Below are 12296 nucleotides of genomic sequence, written 5' to 3'. Positions count from 1 at the left end.
GGCGGCGGCAGCGGAAAAGCGGCGCGTGCGGCAGGTTTTGTTTGTGGCTGGACCCGCCGCGGGGGCTCGTACGCGCCTCCCGCGGGGGCCTCCGCTCGCCGTCCCACGATCGGCCCCATGGCCTTCAACTTCAGTGCCACGGCGGGAGCCGGGGCCGCCAACCCGACCGGTGAGCGCGGAGGGAGCGGGGCGCGGAGGGGCGGGGCGGGGGGAGCCGAGCAGCGGGCAGCGCGTGCCCCCCCTCCCTTGGCCAATAAGAGCCGCGGCGGCCGGCAGCGCGTGCCCCCCCGCCAATGGAAACAGCGGTCGCCTCAGAGGGCCGCGCGTGCCCCCCGGCCAATGGAAAACCGCGGCGGCGGCCCGCGCGTGTTCCCCTCGTGCCACCACCCCCCGCCAATGAGAACCGGGGAGGCCGGCAGCGCGTGCCCCCCCGCCAATGAGAACGGCGGCCGCCTCAGGGACCCGCGCGTGCCCCTTAGCCAATGGGGATCGCGGCCCCCTCAGGGACCCGCGCGTGCCCCCCCGCCAATGAGAACCGCGGCGGCCGGCAGCGCGTGCCCCCCCACCAATGGGAATCGCGGCCCCCTCAGGGACCCGCGCGTGCCCCCCCACCAATGGGAATCGCGGCCCCCTCAGGGACCCGCGCGTGCCCCCCCGCCAATGAGAACGACGGCGGCGGAGGCCCGCGCGTGCCCTGCGGCCAATGGGAGCGGCGGTGGCCGGCAGCGCGTGCCCCCCAGCCAATGGGAGTCGCGGCCGCCTCAGAGGCGCCGTCCCGCGCGCCGCCCGGATCCCGGCGGGCCCGGGAGTGGCTCTTGAGGCGCTTGTGATGAGGTGGTACAGGTCCCTCGGATCAGCATTTTGCTTGCAGTAAATTCGTCGTTTGGACGAGATGCCCTTGGAAGTTCATTTTTGAGCAAGGTAAAAGACAGGGGTTAATTTGTAAAGTTGGACTTTTTCCGCTCTGCTTTTGTCACTGTTAGTCATGGTGAAGTGTAAGACAGAGCTTTCCTTGCCCTCACTTAGTAAAATAATTATTTGTTGACTCCAAACAAGTCCTTTGGACAGGACTCATCTTTGCTCTAGTTAGCCTGAATTTTACTTTCTCTTTTACACACACTCTTTCTGGCCCCATCTGAGGTAAAACATCACCTTGTGCTGCCTGTACACCGTGGCAAGGTTTTTGACACTCACAGACCGATGTCAGAGGGAAATCTGGGATTGTACCTCAGGACTTCCCGTTGTCTGTCCAGCATGAGCCTGTTTCAGCTGCATCCCTGGGGTGCTGGGTGCATCAGTAAATCCAGCAAGGCTGAGGTGGGCAGATTTTGGCAATAGAACTTGGATAAATCTGCCCTGGAGTAGCTGAGGCTTGTGTGGTGCCTCAGCTGCCTGAACTGTGTTTCGTGGTTATTCTGTCATGTATCTGAGTGTGCGTATTTGTATTTGAAGGTGATTTACTCTTGCCTTCCTGATAGTTTATTAATTAATTTTGATATTATCTGTTACACTTAACACAGATGAAGCTGTATTGAGCGGTCTTAGGCTGTTGAAAATGACTGTTAATGTGAATATTGAATCACAGAGATAAGGCTTTGAAATAATGTGGGGAAATGATGCTGCTTTATGCACAGTATAATTGAAAAATAATGTCATTACAGCAGCAGTGTCTGGAGCTTTTAAGTGTCCTCCTTGTGTGCAATAAATAATGTTTCATGCCAGTTAATACCTTGTGTCTATGCCTGTCTGGCCCATGGGGATGGAAAAATGCTTCAGCTTTTCTCTCCTGGGACCTGCCTTTCACTCAGAACTAATGTTGCCTTGCTCTTTTTCTGCTTCCCGCTCGTCAGGATTTGGTGGGCTTGAAACTGCAAACTCCACTGCCAGTGGGTTTAATTTTGGGGGTTTCGGATTAACTGCTAATCCCGCGGTGAATTTTAATATTGGGAATTTCGGTGTTTCCACTACCTCAACTCCACCTTTCAATTTTGGTAACAGTCTGGCAAGCGCAGGTAGATAATGCGTAAATACGTGTTCTGTGGTAAATGTTACCAGCAGGGGTCCAAGAATTACATCCCTCACTGGGGATCTGTGTCCGCTAATCCTCATATCCAGTGAAGACTGGCCATAAAAGCTCTGGAAATGGAATGGGAGGGGTTTTGCCTGTAAAATTCTCAAGGAATAGCTTTTGAGGAAAAATAACCCTGTAGGCAAAAGTCTCTGGAACGGGAATGAATCCAGGTGATCCTGAGCAATCCCAGAGCTGGTCCCTTTCCCCTGTTTCCTGACATGAGATTCTTGGACTACTGCAGTCATGTTTCCATCTCCCCCGTGTCTCCTCATCGGCCTTGCGTTGGCTGTCATGAACGCACCACACCTCAGTAGTTTCTGTGCAGAAACGAATTGTATACGACCGGCACAAAGTCCGAGCCAGCTGTGACCTGTTCCCCAAAGCTGCCATGCATCCCAAAACTGCCCTGCCCCAGTTCACCGGGGGGGCTCGTGCTCCAGGGAGGCCTGGACGGGATGGGGGCACTGGGGGGCGGCCAAGGAAACCCTTTGTATGGAGATCCATCAGATCTGAGCCATCAGCTGATGTCATTTCACCTCAGATATTTCCCATTCCCTGTGAAAACACCGGACCAGATGGATTTGTAATGCTTGCGTAGGTGTGGAATTAGCCTGGGGGGTCCCGTTGCTGCTGCTCGTATAGGAATTCTGTCCATCCCACAGTGTCATCGCTCTCTGTGTCAGCACCTCTCATCTGTTCTGTGCACTCCAGTGGTCTCATTGGGTTTATTTGCTGGGAACACTCTTCACTGGCTTCATTGATTTGCACCAGAAGAGACTGTGGAGAGTCTATTTGATATTTGATTTGATACTTTGGTATTTAATTTGTACTCTCGGGTCCTTTTCAAGAAAGGATGACTAAATTTGCAGCGGCTACAAAGGTACCTAAAAATGGTGTCATCTGGTGGTGCTTCTGCCAGGGTGTCCTGCTCGTTGGCAGGACTGAAAGATGGGTGTCAGAGGGAACAATTTCTTGTGCCCACTCACATCAAGGTGTTTGCTGAATGGAAATAAAATACATTTGCATATCACCTTTGATTTATGCTTTTAATTTGGTTTGTGGACAGGAGGACTGTGAGTGTAATAGATCTAAAGAACCTTTTTTTTCTGCTATTGACATATGAGTGAGGAGAGGCAGCATCTTTGTGACAAATCCTTTGTAGCAGACTGTCTTTTGTCGTTTGAGCATGTGTAAAAGCAGCATGAAACACAGAGACCTTGGTTTCCCAGGCAGGTCAGCACTCCACAGGCTGCACCTTGACCCAGTGCCATTGGCACCACTGGAGCTCAGGCGCTCACTTAGGTCCTCTCCTGCTGGCCAGTGGCTGCTTTTCCTGAAAATCTGTGGAAGGCCGATTGCTTTTGCATCCATCTTCCTATACTAGTGGTTGATCCTCCAAATTAGGTGTAATGGGAATGATCATTGGGAAACAAGGCTTTGAAAAAACATGACCCTGTAGAATTTTACCTGTAAATTTTGCCTGTGAGCACAGAGACTGTGTGTATCTGGCCTCAGGCTTTGGTTTGTTTCCTGAGGTTAGGACTGTTTGTAAAGTTCACGAAACATCAAGTTGTTTATTAAACACTTAGTAGTGACATTGACCAGAAGTATTCCTGAGAATGAATGTAAGAAATAGTGCTCTTAGTTGTGTCTGTCACTAGGGAAAGCACATCCCTCTGGTAAAGGACCAAGATGTCAGTCGACTGCTGCCTTTTTGTTCGCTTTCTTGACGCACCATACAAGTTGTGCCTTTGTGGTCCGTGTTTTCTCCCCCATTTCCTTGGGCGATGAGCTCGGTGCCCATGCTCAGTGTGAACTACATGCTTGTGCCATGTGCCATCCTGTGTCTGTCAGCACCTGTTCCCATAACCCCCGAGGCGTGCGGTCGGTCGTGGCGTTGTGCCCAGCTCCGGGGCCGTGTGCCGCTGCCTGACCGCGCTCTGTGTTCGGCAGGTGCCTTCGGAGGCTTTGGGACCACCACCACCAGCGCGGCACCGGCGTTCAGCTTCTCTGCTCCCACCAATACCGGCACCGGCGGTAAGGGATTGAGGGACTGACTGCCTTCAGAGCAAATCCAGAAGTGCTTTGCGTTACAGGGCTGCTGTGCTCTTCTCCTCAGTAATCATGTACTTGTTTCCCCAGGACTCTTTGGTGGTACCCAGAACAAAGGCTTTGGATTTGGTACCAGTTTTGGCACAGGAACTGGAACTGGCCTGGGTAGCGGGTTGGGAACTGGGCTAGGCTTTGGAGGCTTTGGAACCCAGCAGCAGCAGCAGCAACAGACCAGTGAGTATGGCCTTTGGATTTACCCGTCCCTTAGCACTGAAAGCGCAACACTGGCGTCTTCAATTGCTGGGGCAGTGGGACAGAAGTGTATTGTAACAGGAGGCTGTTTAGCTCTTAAACTAGAGCTCAGGCAAGTTCCTGAGCTTCACCCTTGAGCTTCCAACAATATTTGCTCCTTTGGTTTAATGCTGGCAGAATGTAGTTAGAGAACTGATGTTGCAGTCACAGCATTACAAGAAGGGGGAGGAAAAAGGCATTGAGGATAATTTAAATGGGAGCTGGATAATAAGCAGCTTCAGGCTCTAAGTCCACTGAATTTGTAACAGCCAGCCTGCCTCTCAGATTTAGATACTGAGGATGCCAGGTGGTGACATGGATTAATACAGGTGCCTGGTTTAAAAAAAAAAAATTCTTCTAATGTAGCATTCAGGATCTTTTGTTGTAGATGATGAACAGGGCTGTAAAAAGACCCTTAACAAACATGATCTGATTTTGATTCATTTATTTGTTTGGTGGTTTTATTTTGCTTCTCAGAATCTGATAAGAAGTGATGCTAGTGATAAGCATGGTCATGGTTGGTCAAGGGGTTCATTTATTTCTCTTCATCCCACCCAGCGTTAGGCACTGGGTTGTTCAACCAGCCTGCCCAGACACCCGCTCAGTCCAACCAGCTCATCAACACAGCCAGCGCCCTCTCGGCCCCGACACTGCTGGGAGATGAGAGGGATGCCATTCTGGCCAAATGGAACCAGCTCCAGGCCTTCTGGGGCACGGGCAAAGGGTACTTCAATAACAACATCGCTCCGGTGGAGTTCACGCAGGAAAACCCCTTCTGCAGGTTTAAGGTATGGCATGGTTCAGCTGCCTACAGGGGGCGCCGATCCCTTACTCTGCCGAGTCCCAGCCCAGTCCATGGGTTTTAAACCAGAGTTTGTCACTGGTAAGAGTATTCTGAAACAGTATTTTTCCAGGTAATCTGCACAGTTCTGATGCATACTCATTAAAAGGTTCGAAGATGCTGGAAATCTGGGTGGTGTGGAGGGACTAGATAATGAGCCCAGATGTGGAGCATGAAAGTAACAATTTCATGTGCTAGCATTCAGGTTAGTGTGTGTGTGTACTTCAAACAGATCTATGGAAATTAATTCTAATGTCTGTCTGTGTATGTTACAATAAGACAGAAACAATTAAAAATAACCTTCTTGTCTGAAAGAAACTGTGAACATTTGGAATACGAACTTGAGGGTCTTCCTTCCTTGCTTTGTCTAGGTTAAAATAACCCTCTATGAACCTGGCCCATGCCAGGTTTAAAATCCACCAGTCTTTTTCCTTGCCAGTGCTCATGCTGACTCCATTCCTTGTATGAAATCGTCAGCAGTTCCAGATCTTGCTTCTCATGTTGACAAATTTGTGGCTCTCCATCTTCTGCAAATCCTGCACCTGCTGACTGTCTTGCTAAGCCTCAGGCTTGTAAGGGGATTTGGGGCAGGCATAGTGATACCTTCCTTCCCTGAGCTGATCCTTTGGAGTGCAAACTTTGTGTCCTGAATGTAGGTTAATACTGACTTAAGTCTAGTGTTGATTAGTTACATTATGAGACTTCTGTAGCATTCTTGCAGCAACTGTGCCTGCATAGCAAATGTTTGGTTTTGTTGCATCACCTTTTTCAGTGTTACCTTCAACATTTTATTAGCAATGCACCTGAAAGCTTATTTTCTTGTAAGTTGTTGTCTGAAATTGCTTTCACAGTTTCTGAGCTTTGAAAAATTGGCCATTGTAAGTTGTGTGATGCAAAATCAGTTATTTTAGAGTTTCATTTACTAAAAAGAAGAGTCTTCAGGTTAGACAATACCAGATACTATGTTTACTCTTGTCCCTGTGACTGGAGCATTTCTAATGCCATGAATTCACATGCCATAAGTGAAATACTCACAAGTTCCATCTGTGCCACCAGTGGAAGGTGCCTGCAAAAAATAGGGGAGAAGGTGGCACAGGGATAGGAACAGAGCATCATAAGCTATTTTGCTTATTGCCTCTGGAAACACCCAGCATCAGATAAGAAAGAAGCATTACATGAAGGGTCCACCTTGTACACAATTCCAGCTGTAGGACACATGAGAAGCATGCAGCTCCAGACCAAGAAATGCATGCTGCTCAGGCATGCGTTACAGGCTGTTGTTTGAAGGACCACAGTGCAGTAAAATACATCTGTTCTAGACTGAAAATGCTGTGTTGCATAAAGAGATTGTGGAAGAGTTATTTATTTAAAACAGAAATACCAGAGGTGTCATGTGCTTAAAAACAAATTCTTCCTTAGCTGTCGCTGTTGTGCTCCATGGCAGGATGGCTGGTTCTGCAAGGCTCACCATGGCAGGGGTTTAGCCTCTGCTGACGAAACTGGGCTCCTGGGCACATCCCCAACTCATTTCTCTCTTCAGCTGAACTTGCGCAAGGGGAAAGGTGCAGGTCACCCACCCACAGGGAGTGTCAGGGCCTCACAAAGCCCTTGCTCTCCACCCTGTCACCAGTGCCATCTTGGGGTGAGAGCTGATAAACAAGAGGAGGTGAAAGCTGCCACTCTGCTTTTACTTGTAATAAAGTCTGATCCTCTGGTTCCATTTGCAATTTGGAAGAAGGGTTTGTAAAATGTTCCTGATCGCTGTCAGCTCTCCTGTGTTGGCAACTCCCCCGATGGAAAAAGGATACTTAGCATCTTTTTGTAAAAATCCAAACTGTTTCAAAAGCTGCTGTACTGATGGCTGTAAGAGAGATTGATTTAAAAGGGGATTGATTTCATGTTTTTTTAGCTCTGAATAAATTTTAACTTAAATTTTGAACCAGTGCTCTAAAAATGTAGGGATTTAGCCCCTCCCCTTCATGCCACAAGGATGTGCATTTGCTAAGTAATATACCTTCATTTTTCATTTGTTCCTTGGCAGGCTGTGGGTTACAGCTTAATGCCCAACAACAAAGATGAAGATGGCCTCGTGGTCTTGGTGTTTAACAGAAAAGAAGCAGATATTCGAAGCCAGCAGCAGCAGCTCGTAGAATCACTACACAAAATTTTGGGAGGAAACCAGACCCTCACTGTCAATGTCGAAGGTGTTAAAACAATGCCTGATGACCAGTACGTGAAATTCCCACGGGGTTGCCCATTTATATTGCATGTTAGAAAGGGTTGGTGCCTAAGTCTACCGTCTCCCCTTCTCCTTGATTTTAGATCTCTTCATCCTGAGTTTGATTTGTATCTCTTATTCCTTCATGTAGTTTTTCTTACGGCATTAAGTCCAGTATCTTTCCAGAGATTTTAGGGTATTCTTAATGTAGTACTAGTATCACCATAGAATATAGTTGGTAAAACTGGAGAGAGCAGAGAATGTCATGGTATTTACAGCTTTTCTCTCTCTCCCTTATTGCGTTAAACCCTGCAGCTACTTTACATCTCACTTGCCTAAAGAAGTTAAAAGTCAGCTGGGAGAAGTGATAGCTTGGATTTTGAGTGGTTGTGTATTGCGTTAGCTCCTTCGTGCTGCTGACCTTTTCCTGACGTTCTGCATTTTGCCTCGCTCAGGACAGAAGTGATCATTTACATTGTGGAGCGCTCCCCCAACGGCACCTCGAGGAGAGTTCCTGCAACGACCCTCTACGCCCACTTCGAGCAAGCCAACATCAAATCATCCCTGCAGCAGCTGGGGGTCAGCCTGTCCATGGCCAGGACAGAGCTGTCCCCAGCACAAGTCAAGCAGCTCCTGCAGAACCCTCCTGCCGGTGCGTGGGCTGGGCCTTTCTGGCTCTCCGGGAGAAAAGCTGGTGTCGGCCTGCTGGAAAACACCTGTGAAAAGATTAAGAAAAAATGAAAAGTTAAACATCAGACTAATCATTTCCTGTACTCACTTGCAGTTTTCAGGTGGCTCTCTTAGCTTGACTACGGGGCTACAGGCAGCTTTGCACATACAGCTTTGTTTTAGAGTAGTTAAGGGCTTTTCATGTCATTTGATTAGATGCCTTTCCTTTCTGTCTATAGCTTTTATATATGTCCACGTTTAGGATATGAAAGGATATGAAATCTGGATTGGAAAAGATACTGGGCCTAGTCTTGCAGAAAAGTCAAAGCTAACTCCTGCTGGGATTATTTTGCCAACTGATTTGGTACTTTGATTACTTAGTTACTGATTTTTAAAATATTTGTTTCACCAATAAGCAACTTCAAAAGGACAGGTGACCCAAGTGTGGCATATAGTGGGAGCAGTAGGAATTTCTGCCTTTAAAGTATGGATGATCCAATGGCAGCACCTATGGGTTATTCCTTTCCCCTGCTTTCAGACCAGTGCTTGACAGCCTTTGGGTCTGAATGTACTGTCCCTGCTCAGGATCAGGTCTTTTAAAGAACTACCCAACTTTAATTAACCTTAATTTGTGCAACAGGCATTTGGGTTAGCATAGTTCATAGGGTTTGTGTATTGCACAGCATTTTTTCTGGTTAGCAGCTGTAACATCTCTCAGATGGCCATACTAAAAATCCCTTTCCTTTTTTATTTTCAGGTGTTGATCCTATTATATGGGAACAAGCCAAAGTTGATAATCCCGATCCTGATAAGTAAGTCAAATAGTCTGTCCAAGTATAGAAATATTCCAACAAGGCTTGGACAGGGGAGAAATAGGTAACAATTGCATAGTACCCTTCAGGTAATTTGTGAGAAAGTTACTCGAGTACAACTTGGCCAAGTACTGATCCCCTTGAAAGCAGTGAAGATTACTGGAAGTGCCTGTCTTAATCCCTTTACCCGTTTAGGCGCTTAGGAGCTGTCAGGATAAAGAGTCTTACTTGGGTTCCTTGGAGGAGTGGTGTCCTTCATTACATGGATTAGTTATTGTGACTTATTTTTTGCAACCCTTATGTTTTTTCTCTTTCTTGCTGAAGGTGCTGCGCCTTTGTACCCTCCAGTGGTTACAGATAAATTGGGCTGGTTTCTCTATGAAAAAGGAATAGGGTGTGGGGAATAGTTAGGATTTTAAAACTAAGCAAAGGAAGATGTGGTTATGTATTAATTTATAAAATATCATCATAATCTGTGACTTTATATTAGATTATGTTTCATAATTATTAAGCCTTACCATGTTTGATGTGTCCAGTATAAAACCACGTTGTAAGAAATATTGGTGTTCTCCTAGGCTTATTCCTGTGCCAATGGTGGGTTTCAAGGAACTGCTGAGAAGACTGAAGGTCCAGGATCAGATGACCAAACAGCATCAAACTCGATTAGATGTAAGGTTGCTCATCTTTATCGTGACTTGCTGTTGACAAAGGATGCGCTATTAAATCTGCATCCCTGCTTGGTGACCCTGTGTGGTCAAAATGGAAACATGAACCATGTTCTTAATATATCCCTTAAATAGATCTTTGCCCAAAAACTGAGCAGAGTGGTTGGACTTTCATTTGTTTCAGGTTCAAGCTTACTGTTTTGTTACAGGCTAATCCATACCAGCTCCATTAAGTCCATTGGCACAAACTTTTAACTTTGGGCAACCAATTTTCCAATGCCTTCTGAAAATCCCAGTTGAGTATGAAAATAAGCACAAAGCAGAACAGTAGAGGTAGAACAAAGCTTTCTAAAATTGTCTTGGTCAAGGACACCAAGTTTCTGGGTGGTGTAGTGTCATGAAGCTCCCAGTTTTAAATCAGGCCTACCTTGTTCTGTTCTCAAAAACTTCTCTGGCTTCCAAATGACTCCCATCTCCTTTACAGATAATATCAGAAGATATCAGTGAGCTGCAGAAAAACCAAACAACAACCATGGCAAAAATTGCGCAATACAAAAGGAAACTGATGGCGCTTTCGCACAGAACCTTGCAGGTAACCGGGATAATCTAAATAAGTCCTCTGACACACTCTAGTGCCACAAGCAGTCTCAGAGGGAAGGAGAACCTGTTCCATCTTGTGCAGGCCAGTACCAAAAATTATTCTGACCTCAGCTAACAGCTATTCATTTAAGTACCAGGCAGAGCTGTCAGGGTAAGCTCAGGTGTGCCATGGGAACCTTTTACCCAAAACCACAGGACTGCCATGAGGTCTTAGAGCAGCAGACTAAATGACACAACAAATCCAGTAAGAAACAGGCTGGAGAAAGGGCAAAAAGATGTAGAGATGGGCTGGTAGGGAGAAGGATGGGCCAAGTGTACTCTGATGAACATCAAAGGCTTCTTTTGTAGGTGCTAATAAAGCAGGAGATCCAAAGGAAAAGTGGTTATGCCATTCAAGCAGATGAGGAGCAGCTTCGTGTACAGTTGGATACAATTCAGTGTGAACTTAACGCACCCACGCAGTTCAAGGTGAGTGGATGACAGCATTTGGCTAACACCTCTGGGGTTTCCTCACTGAAAACATGTCAGTTTTCCAAACCATGTGTGTGTATTAGTTGTGGAAGGCTTTCAGTCTGCCAGTGTGATAGGTTGTAGCATCATGCTCTTTGCTGAATAGCCAATAGGTATTTCAGTAGTTTTGAGTTCTTGGAAATCATGGAGTCACTTACCCTTTGCATACCTTCCAAAACATCTAAAAATTAAATGAGCAGCAATGCTTCCAGCCCTGGAGACTCAAGGAATGGTAGATGCTGGAGCTGTGGCAGCTGTAAATGAGTTGTGTTTGATTTAAGGGTGTTTCTCTTCCCAGGGCAGGCTGAATGAGCTCATGTCCCAGATCAGGATGCAGAACCACTTCGGAGCGGTGCGGGCTGAAGAGCGCTATTACATAGACGCAGATCTCTTAAGGGAAATCAAGCAAGTAAGTGTTACTGGGTAGAACCCCGGCCTGCTCTTTGAGCTTGATCGTTTAAGCCAGACACACACTGACTGGATCTAGAATGTCACGTTGCCTTGTTTGATCAAGTCATCCTTTTAATTGGTCTCAATGCTAGGGCACCAAGCTGATGTACAAATCCATTCTGTGGAGACAGGCTGTTAGTACCGAAAATGCTGTTATTCCTTCCTCAAAGGAAACGATGCCAGGATTATCAATGTGCCAATGCCACCAGTCGTGACACTACTGGGAAGTATTACCCATTAAGTCTGTGAAGCTGAACAATACTCACACAGGTTTCTGAACTATCTGCAGCACCTGAAGCAGCAGCAAGAAGGGCTGAGTCACCTAATCAGCATCATCAAGGATGATTTGGAGGACATCAAGCTAATAGAACACGGGCTGAACGAGAGCATTCCCATCCGAGGGGGAGTCTTCAGTTGACTGGTGGAGGTTTACACAGAACATGGTAGTGGAGTTCATGGCTCACCTTCCAAGGCTAAAACTGTTGAGGTAAAATAAAATACATATCTTGTAGGAGCAAAATGGTATTTTGTCTGTTACTTTTAGAATTAGCAAAGCCTCTTCTAAGCTTTTAAAATTGACCTTTGGAAGGTTTATATTTTATAAAGCTGTATATGCTTTAACAAAAGAAGGAGAACTGAATCTGTTCAGATACCATTTTACTACAAAACTATATGTACTATTGTACATTTTTTCATTTTTTCTTCTTTTTTTACAACAGCCTTGTCCTAAAAAATGCAGTGCTGAGGGGATTGTTACTAATTACTCAGTTTGTGGAAAGCTTAGCCTGCTTTCATGTTTCTTTCAGACCAATCAAGTAGCACCATTGTGTAAGCAGCTAATTTAAATCATTACAGAGATGTTTGTTGCTGTAACTATGTTGTTCTCTGCAATACCAGTTGATTACTGGGGCAAGCTGCAGAAAGTTCATGTTTCCAGTTTCTGTCCTTCCTTTGGACTGCAAGGATCTGAAGGTTATGTTTTGATCCCTTTATATATATGAATTATACAAAGCTTTGCTGCCCCTCTAAGTAACAGTATGTCTGGACGTTGTCTTCTGCCTTTTTTTAAATCACCCAAGAGTAATAAATTCAGTCTGACTTTGTAATAATTGGTGTG

At 46.4% G+C, this 12296-nt stretch overlaps 1 protein-coding gene across 1 annotated transcript; it reads left to right on the top strand.

The window, feature by feature from the left end:
* The first annotated feature begins 16 nt into the window (after nt 1-16).
* NUP54 (nucleoporin 54) lies at nt 17-12264 on the top strand. Its single transcript, XM_084205215.1, has 12 exons — nt 17-169; nt 4025-4108; nt 4214-4357; nt 4973-5202; nt 7297-7484; nt 7929-8125; nt 8900-8954; nt 9530-9623; nt 10104-10211; nt 10568-10687; nt 11028-11138; nt 11469-12264. The coding sequence occupies exons 1-12, from the start codon at nt 118-120 to the stop codon at nt 11595-11597; spliced, it is 1512 nt and encodes a 503-aa protein (XP_084061341.1). The 5' UTR covers nt 17-117; the 3' UTR covers nt 11598-12264.
* The last annotated feature ends 32 nt before the right edge of the window (nt 12265-12296 follow it).

This window comes from Fringilla coelebs (assembly GCF_963513975.1).
Source record: "Fringilla coelebs genome assembly, chromosome: 4".
Classification (NCBI taxonomy): Eukaryota; Metazoa; Chordata; class Aves; order Passeriformes; family Fringillidae; genus Fringilla; species Fringilla coelebs.
This window is presented reverse-complemented; position numbering and strand designations above follow the sequence as displayed.

Bases quoted from the DNA above. Each gene is read 5' to 3' on its own strand.
- NUP54 (XM_084205215.1), top strand. From the start codon at position 118: ATGGCCTTCAACTTCAGTGCCACGGCGGGAGCCGGGGCCGCCAACCCG. The intron at 170-4,024 runs GTGAGCGCGGAG...TGTGTTCGGCAG, and splicing joins CGGGGCCGCCAACCCGACCG to GTGCCTTCGGAGGCTTTGGG. The intron at 4,109-4,213 runs GTAAGGGATTGA...TTGTTTCCCCAG, and splicing joins CACCAATACCGGCACCGGCG to GACTCTTTGGTGGTACCCAG.